At 49.2% G+C, this 9,462-nt stretch overlaps 1 protein-coding gene across 3 annotated transcripts in view; it reads left to right on the top strand.

Moving 5' to 3' along the window:
• The first annotated feature begins 7,004 nt into the window (after positions 1-7,004).
• The window catches only part of LCP2 (lymphocyte cytosolic protein 2), a 42,252-nt gene continuing 39,794 nt past the window's right edge, over positions 7,005-9,462 (top strand). For 2 of the 3 annotated variants that reach the window (XM_057491659.1, XM_057491667.1), the window contains exon 1: positions 7,006-7,316. In XM_057491659.1, coding sequence (XP_057347642.1) covers positions 7,239-7,316 — 78 coding nt within the window. In that variant the 5' untranslated portion in view covers positions 7,006-7,238. Of the gene's footprint in view, positions 7,317-9,462 lie in introns of all 3 variants that reach the window. The other variant, XM_057491670.1, reaches the window with a different exon arrangement.

Here is a 9,462-nt window from a genome sequence, read left to right as displayed (position 1 = left end):
CAGGCATCCAGATGGTGGCACTACCACGAATAAAATCCAAGCCTGGGACCTCCCCACTTCCCAATCCCCCACCTTCTTCCTTACACCAGGCCACTTCTTTTTCTTTCTCTTGACATTGTTTGGACCAATTAAAGGAGAATGGTCCATGTATCCTGAGAGGTCTATGGATTTTTTGTTGTGTTATGGCTTGAAAATTTGTGTCCCTCTCCCCCTACCTCATTCATATGTTGAAATCTTAATGCCCAACAGGCTGGTATTAGAAGGTGGGGCCTTTGAGAGGTGCTTAGGCCTTGAGAGTGGAGCCCTCCTGGATGGGATTAGCATTCTTTTTTTTTTAAGTGTCAACTTGTTTTTTTGTATTATTAAAGTATTATTGATATACACTCTTATGAGTGTATTCTTTTCACATGAAAAACAATGGTTACTACATTCACCCATATTATCAAGTCTCCCCCCATACCCCATTGCAGTCACTGCCCATCAGTGTAGTAAGATGCCACAGAGTCACTACTTGTCTTCTCTGTGCTACACTGTCTTCCCCATGAACCCCCCCACACCATGTGTACTAATCATAATACCCCTCAATCCCCTTCTCCCTCCTTCCCCACTCATCCTCCTCTTTGATAACCACTAGTCCCTTCTTGGAGTCTGTGAGTCTGCTGCTGTTTTGTTCCTTCAGTTTTGCTTCCTTGTTGTACTCCACAGATGAGGGAAATCATTTGGAATTTGTCTTTCTCTGCTTAAGTTATATCACTGAGCATAATACCTTCTAGCTTCAGGATTAGCATTCTTACTAAAGACAAATTGGGACACTGGGGTCAAAGGTTACCCCATGGATAGAGCTTGGTTCAATCCTGGGTCTGAGTCTGACCCACTGAGTTCCCAGGCCCCTTCCACCCTGAGGACACAGAGAGAAGGTACCGACTAGTAACCAGGAAGAGGGCTTTCACCAGAACACAACCATGCTGGTGCCTTCATCTGGCATGTTCAGCCTCCAGAACAGAGGGAAATAAATTTCTGTTGTTTCTAAACCAGCTAGTCTGTGGTATTTTGTTCTGGCAGCCCCAGTGGGTGAAGACAGGCTGCAAGCAACAGAACCCAACTCTGTCCAACTCGAGCTGCTTGCCAGAAGGACACAGGGGCATTCACAGTTTCCAAGGGATACTTTTAACAACCAGGCCCAAACACAAAGAAGCCAGATAACACCCAGGGGTCTCCACAGCTTAGTGGCACAGGCTTCTTCAGGGCCCCAAACTGCATTTGCTCAGTTTCCTCTCTGGCTTTACTCTTCTCCCTGGGCCCACCTGCCACACTTCCCCCAGCCTGCCCCAGCTGAGCCTCTGTCTGAAGGGGGTGTCTCCCTGCTCTCAGGGTACATTTGGGAGACTCAGTGAGCCTGCACCACTAACCCATCCTTAGAATTGCTCAACCTGTTTTTTTTTTAATTAGAGAAAAATTATGCAAACCAAGAATCATCATTTTAGGGTAACCAAAGACAAAATATCCTTCCTGTCACAGCCTAATAAATATGGTTGGCAAGACCTGCTGTAGATAAATGCTGCTTATTCCCCACATAAAATTTCCATCTTTGGAGACGGTAGCTTTTGGGGGTAAGGGCCTCAGTGTCAGGTCTGTTTTCAACTCGCACATTCAACCTCTGATTATCTGTGAGGCCTTGAATGAGCATTTGTTCTCCCCAAGCCTTTCTCCGCAATTTGTAACATGGGTATGGATGCTTCTAGGTCCCTTTCACAAAGAGCAATCGTAGGATCACATGATATAATACATAAAAGAATCTAGCCTTTCTTTCCCCCAAACCCTTGAGACCTCATGGAGTGGTTGGATAGACAATGTGTTTTCTAGATGCATCTTCTTCTCCCCAAGCCCCTAGCCCACTCTTAAAGGACCCACTGCCTAGTCTAGGAACATGCTCTTGGGAAAGCTCTGATATATAGTAAGGTGTGCAGACCAGTAAAGCCTAACCAGGTGCCTCTCCCAGGATGGGAAAATGCCCTCATCTGAGTTAAAAATCTGGAAGGTCACATATAAACTGGTCAGTGTGCTGATATTTCCAAGGCAAGTAATGAAGCCAACCTCAGGGGTCCCAGAAATAGTGAACAGGCCATAAACACCAGGGCCATGGGTTAGGCAGGCAAGTCCAGACTGAAAGTCAACAGCTAAGTCACTTGCCAAGATTAAAGAGATAAGTCATAAAAGTGGAAGAACAGATGGAAATTCACCCGGCCCTGAGCAGGCATTCGGGCTGCTGCATAAACTAGCTGGGGGAACTTATTATGCAAGTGAATTGAGGTCTCCCAGCATCTGTAAAATGGGAGCACTGCTGTCTGCTAGGACTTTCGTGAGGATCAAACGGCCCAAGAACTGTAACAGATTTGATCCCTGTTGGACTGCTGGGCTTGTTTGTCGCAGATCTGTTTCATCTTTGGGGCAGGTGGGTGCTTCCTGGGCCCGTGGTTCTTCTAGGAAAGCAGCTGCTGGACGAGGCCACCTTTGCCTTTGCTGGGCTGTGGGTAAAATTGCCTTTGTTTTCCTTGCACCCAGCGGGCCCTTCCTCCTACTCAGCCTTTCTTCAGTTTGCTGGAGCAGGAGGGGGACAAGCTGAGAAGCCTGCCTTCCCCTCTCCTGCCCCGACAACCCCCACCCACTCTTGCGGACACTTGGGGAGTTTCCCTTTGTGGCAGAGCTGTCTGGGGATAGGCTGCTGAAGTGAAAAATAGGGCAAACAAGGCAGGGAGACTTGGCAGGAAATCCAAATAAGCACTTCCTTCCACCCACCTTTGATCTTTGAGGTACCTCAGTTAAAACAGCAGAGAAAGAACGACAGAGCAGATGAAAAATATATATATATTCTTTGAAAAGAATGAAATTGTCAGCTCTGGGGAAGTGGAAAATGTTGCTCCTCATTGCCTTGCTTGCACAGCTGGTTCATGCCGATCCCAGGATGGGGGAGGCAAAGCATGTGTCCACTTTGGGGCGGGAGGAGGTCGCCGCAGCTGTCAGGACAGGCAGCAGTGTGGCCTGGAAAAAGGCAGCTGTGGGCTTGCACAAGCCCCTCCCCTGCTTCCCACCGCACAGCCCCCAGGAGCGCTGGCGAGGTTGGCCCCGCAGACCCTGGGATGGCTGCGTGGCTGGCCTGCTGCTCCGGCACACCCATTCTGAGCAGTCACTAAATTCCATGCCTTAGTGTATGGCTGCCAGGTGTGTGGGGCTGCCCTGCCCAGAGGAGCATCAGGACCCCTCCTTGGCTCTCCTTGCCCAGCCCAGCCCCTGGTGTGGGGGAGCCCTTTGCCTTTCTCAAGGAACCATGCAGATGGCGCTTCCGCTGCCAGCCTCTGAGAATGGAGGGGAAAACTCTCCCCTCTCAGTGAAGGTGCCAGATGCAGTTCCTGTTCCCCCTACAGGCAAACCCACACAGGTCCTAGAACATTCCAACAGTAAGTTTCCTCAGCCTCAGCCTTAGGTGATACATCGAGCCATAAAAAGTTGGTGGAGGTGGAGCGGGGATGAACCCACGCCAACACATCCCTTCCATTGCCTGCAATGCGCCAAGTTTGTACCCTCTCTGGGCCCTGTGCCATCTCCTTTTTCTTTCTTCTCCAGTCAAGACTCTCTGTCCAAATCAAATCTGAGTGAGCATATCCTCCCGCCCGCCTTCTAACTTCTTGGGCATATCTCCTAAGAAGGGCAACACATTCTCCCCTCCAAAGCCACACTGTTCAGTCCCTCCTGGTCCCTAAGCAGCGACCTCACAGGCCCCTTCCCTGGTGCTTCTCCCCAATCCCCCCACCGGAAGCTTCCACTTCCAAGTTTCTTCTACTGAATTGCTGATTTCTCTCCCTTCTAAGGTCAGCTGTGAAGAAGGCAGCTATCTCCCCACCTGATTCTGCTGTGACCTTGCAGGAAAGAGGGAGCTTTCAGTCTGGACTGGGGGTGCAGTGGGCTGGTGGGATGATGCCCACTCTGGATTGCAGTGTGCTGCTCCGACATCCACTTCCTGTCTCTAAGACTGACAAGTCTGACATCACTCCCTGCCAATATTGCTTTCTTATTTGCGAGCTCACTGGATGCACGTTTAAGATTTCCGTTCCACGAGCCCCCATCCCTGTATGTTAGCACTATGTTGTTCTTATTGTGTTCAGAGACTGTTTGCCCCCTTCCTAACCCTAAACTATATATATTATATGTATATTTATAAAAAGCTTAAGAAGACTTCTGCTAATCTTTCAATTTTTGACTTCATGAGTTCTGGATTTCTCCACTTGGCTGGGGGAGAGATGGGAGAGGGTATTTCTACCCAGGGCACGGCTTGATATCACTGCCCCTACCTGCTCTTCTCTGCTCTGCTTCATGCTTGAAGTCAAGACCCATGCTCTTTAGAAGCTGGGTGTGAGCTGGCCTTGGCCTTTCTCCCTGTGGCAGCCCCTCTGCCTGGGCTGTGCCCTGAGGCTGCAATCGTGACTGCCCATTTTACCAGCGAGGATCCTGCGGCTAGGCCAACTGGGCTGGCCTGCACACGATCACCCTGGTTCTCCTGGCATCCTGAGCCTCTTTTTGGGACTAGCTGGCCCTGGCCCTGGAGCTTCTAGAACCTTGGCCAGAGACAGGAGATGTGAAACTCTTGAGAATTGAGAAATCACCGAGGACTGAGGAAGAGGACAGTTACCAGGCCTGAAGCAACCAGCTTCCCCTTGCATCACTTGCTGTTGCCTGCCCAGCTGTCATTTCTGAGGAATAGGCCTGTGGTCCTACAGGGAGGGGCACCAAAGACCTGTCTCATGGGAAGTGCCATATCCTCTTCCTACTTGTCCAGGTTGATAACATCCCTTGCTCACGTCATGGAAGACAGAGTGAGTGAGTGAACAGGTTCTGGAGAAAAAGCCAGGTCTGAATCCCTAACCCAGTCTGGGCGATGTACGTAACATCTCAGAGCCTCGACGATGCAGACAGGTGAAGAACGAGGGCACAGACTCAGAGAGTCCCAGCCGAGACCCTGCTGCACAACCTACTTGCCAGCTGTAAGGGAGCGAGCAGCTTCACCTCTCTGAGCCTCAGTTTTCCCGTATGTAAAACAGGAGCGATAACAGTGCCAACAATTAGATCAGACAGTGAGTGCCCAGCCCCCAGCCCCCTCCCCGGCCCACAGAAAGGACTTGATGCAGTGCAGCTGTGATGATTCTTACTGTCATCATCACTATCGTCCCAATTTCTTAACTGTTGTGTCTCTCTTCTAAATGGGCTCCATGGATTGTCCATTTTGGCTACATTTACTGGATAATTCTTTCAAAAGAGCTTAATATTTAGCTATACCTTAATTCCAACTTCTGCTTTTCTGTAGATTTTTATTCTTTTGAGTGGGATGAACATTACGAAAACATGTTTCTACTTTTAAGAATGATCTAGAATACTCCTTTCCACAGGTGCTGTGTGTTCTACTTGCTCATGAAGTACACCCCAACACACACTCACTCTGAGATGCAGAAGGCCCACCTTGTGCGCCATCTTCCAAGGCCCTGCTTAAATTCCAGCTAATTCCATGGCATCTTCTTTAATTACCCTACTTGGAAGTGATTTCTCTCTTTCCCTCTTTTTTCAAATAGATTTTTATCATTTGCTGCTATTCTGGTGATTTGAAAAGTGAAATGACCTCACCCACCAGTGGTGGTGTTTTGAACAGCAGGGACCTGCTTTATAGAGCACGGTCAGTTATTGAGAGCTCTTAGGTACCAGGCCCTGCAAAGAGCACTCAGCCTAGACTGCCTTGAGTGGTGCCCAGCACCCTCTGAGGTGTGAAGGACATCAGCTCATGTTTAGGGATCACTTCCCAGGTGCTGGGCCTGAGACAAAATGCAGATCTCATATCAGTTCACAACAACCTGGTGGGGCTGGTGCAATGACAGTGAGGATCCTTACACTGGGCATAAAATGGGAACTGTGCATGGCCAAAGCTACCCCTGAGAAGGCTTCAGGAAGGTGGCACCTCAGGGACCAACAGAGCATCACCTAGGTAGGGCAATGGAATTTGATGCTTCTGCAAGCATTGGAATCAACGGCCATCTGTGTGTGTGTGTGTGTGTGTGTGTGTGTGTGTGTATGCATTGAGCACTAGCTGAAGTGCTGAACTCATGTTCAGAGGCTGTGATGTTGCATAAATGTATTTGCTTTTAGATGCTAGACTCACCCTCTGCCAGCAAGCTTCTCAGACTATGAGAAGTGTACAGGGTCTGAAACCTCCTAAGAACGCAGATTCCCATTTCCCATCTCAGGACCACTCCAGGGAATGTAGTCTTTGGACAGAATATGTGGAGGAATGGATAGTGACTAGAACAGATGGCAGCATCCATAGAAATCGTTACTGCTGTTTTCTCTTAGATTTTTTTTCCTTTGCCCAGTTTTCTGCACCTAAAGCTAAAGTGTTTATGAGGCAATTGCTCTGTTTTCCTGCTTTACAAATATGAAAACAGATTCCTAGGTGGAAAGCCCTTGCCTGAGGTTGCACAGCAAGGGAACAGTCTTATTAGAAATTAAGACTGGGTCTGTCCAGTGCAGCCCCTTTCTCGTCCCTGGGTACCTGACTCACTGAGAATCTTCTCAGAGTAACTATAAGGAGGCAGGTGAAGCAATCTCAACTTTACCCTTGTGAGAGAGATCACTGGGAAGCAATAAAGGGCAATGCTCCTTCCCCCAGCAGCTCACTGATGGTGAGAGATTATCTATATTTTAGGTCAACTGTCAAAATAGATTTTCATCTGTGAAGATCCAGCCAAGCAGGAATGTGGTGTAGACAGACATACGGGTGCCAGAAGTTTTAATGGAACAGGCTTGGACTCACATTGGGGTCTATGTCTCCTTCATCTTCCTTCCCACTGGGCTGGGGTAGCCAGGACCAGTGAGGACTTAGCAACCCTCTTGCTCTCTCTGCCTCTCCAGCCACCAGAGCTGGGCTTCCTTGTTTACTTATTTAGAGCCCTGCAGAGGAAGTGGTAAAGGAAACTTGCTGAGTCGTTTTCTGAGAAGAGACCATATTTGTTCGCAGAGGAAGCTGTTGCTTTCTGGGATCAGGTTAAAGCAGAAAAGACGTCTGCTCCAACAAGTGTGCTCCAGAGGGTGGCAGGGAGTTGGAAGAGTCAAGGACACATCCACGCTCTGGAGTTGGGGTTCTCTGTCCATGGGTGCAGCACCAGTGCTCAGCGTGTGAGCTTTGTCCTGGGAGAGCAGCCATGGCATTGAGGAACGTGCCCTTCCGCTCGGAGGTCCTGGCCTGGGACCCCAACAGCCTTGCAGATTATTTCAAGAAGGTGAGCCTTGCTTTTTTGTTGGTGGTAAGGCTGGCAGTGCCCTTGGTGGGCTGGGCAGAGGCATGAGGATGGAGTCTGGGCAGAACATGACAGGTGTCATAGACAGCAGCGGAACTTCTAACCTCGTGGCAGCCTTACCAGTGGAGTGAGTGCCGTGAAGATATACGTACACCACTGCGTGTTCCTGACCATGAGTTCTGGGCAGAAGGGAGGCCCTCAAATGGACGCGTACCTACCATGTGGCAGGGCTGCTGCTTGTGCTCTACAGGCACTGTTCCATTTACACTGCCCCATCTTGTTGTCTTCTTGGCTCAGCTGCAGAATAAGCTCGGGGAGGAGAAATCGCCCAAAGCCCCAGGGAATACCTGTGATAGAGGCAGGATTCCAGTCATGCGTGTTTGGTTGCAAAGCCCATGCTCTGAGACTCAGAAGTGCAACGACTGCTAATGAGATCAAGGCTGCTAGCAAGGGGACAAATGGAGTGCTGGCGGTAGGGGAAGGAAACGGCAGGGAAGGAGAGGTGGAGAAGGCCAAGATGAAAGACACTGGAGAAGTTATCCAGGCAGTCATTGCTCATGACCCTGAAAGAGGACTTCGCAGGCCCTGACACAGAACAGGCTCACTGAAGCTGTATGAGGGGCTTGTGAGGCAGGCTGGAAAACCGATATGACCCTGGGTTATAACTGGGAAACAGAGGCCCCTAGAAAGGAAGAGGTTTGCCAGGCAGGGTCAGAGGCCATTCTTGCAACAGAGCTGAGGCCGTTGTGTGTTGTGTGACTGTCATGCCTTCCAGCAGTGGAGGGGTTGCTCAGGATCCTGGTGCTTGGTTATGGGCTATGGGACCAAAGGTCACACATCTGCTTGGGCAGATCCCAAGCCACATGACTCATGGACCCTCTACCCCTGACCAAAGATACAAAGTCATGTGAGGGACATTTATGTTTCTAAAACCCTCATCCCTGAGGCTGGCATCAAGTTCAGTTAGTACTCCAGATTATCACAAAGATGAGATTTCAAAGTCAAGGCCTTAGAGCTCATCTAAGTCAACTTTCTGCTTCTTCTGGGGGTCAGATAGGCTCTCCAGGACACCCTGCCAAACCTGGAGTCTGTAAAGTACTGAGGTATTTACTGTCACAACTATTCTTCCCCAACCTAAAGAAGAAAGATGTGAAAATGTTGAATCGGGTGTGGTGTGAGAAAGGCACAGCCCACAGATCCTGTTATTTGCTGCATTTTGTGCACTTGTTTTTGTTCTTTTTCCCTCCCAAAAGGTTATAATAAGCTTAAGTTTTAGCATTGTGGGTGCAAAAATCATTAGGACAACTGACTTTTAAAGGATGTTTCTAAATACTTTTCTTACATGTAGACCAAATAAATAAGAGCCACAAGGTGACACTTGCCAAGATGTTATAAAGTAGCATGTTAGCTCAATAAAGAAAGGAGAGAGGAATTGAGAATTAGAGAGAGAAACCTGGGGACAGGCCAAGAGATGCAGACGGGGACCCTCTCCAATGTGAGCAGGAGGATTACACAAAAGAAGCCTCCCTGGGCAAACTTCCCCTTAGTGCAAGGAGAAGGCTATAGGCAGGGATGCCTCTCTGCCTGTGCTGGGGGAGCAGAGAACTTTCTTCTTAGAGACCCCAGGCCCAGGAAAAGTCCTCAGCACTGGGACAAGTTCCTCCTCCCAGCATGAAAGAACCAATGACAGGAATGAAGAGACTGAGAGGAGTCTGTGATCTGGAAGTCCCAGCCCTCCACAAACTCAGGTGGACATCTTCAAGTCCTGAGCACCCAATTCCCCTAGACAGAGAATCCCAAGTGAACTGACAGCAGGACCATTTGGGGATGGAGCTTAGCCACCAAATATCCTATACACAGGATCTACAGGCAGGGCCAATTTCTAATGAATCAGAGGAGTCAGGCCACCCTTGGAGACAGCTCTCCAGAAAGCTCCAGAGTCAGACACACCTTGGTGTGAATCTTGGCTCTGCCACCTGCTAGCCTGGTGACCGTCCCTTACTTATGTCACCTCTCTGTGCCTCACTCAGCTTCCTCATCAGTGAGACAGACAAACTAACATTAACTATCCTCATGGGATTGTTGGGAGAGCTAAAGGAAATAACATGTGTGAAGCATTCAGCAGAGA

This window comes from Manis pentadactyla, chromosome 2 (genome assembly GCF_030020395.1).
Source record: "Manis pentadactyla isolate mManPen7 chromosome 2, mManPen7.hap1, whole genome shotgun sequence".
Classification (NCBI taxonomy): Eukaryota; Metazoa; Chordata; class Mammalia; order Pholidota; family Manidae; genus Manis; species Manis pentadactyla.
This window is presented reverse-complemented; position numbering and strand designations above follow the sequence as displayed.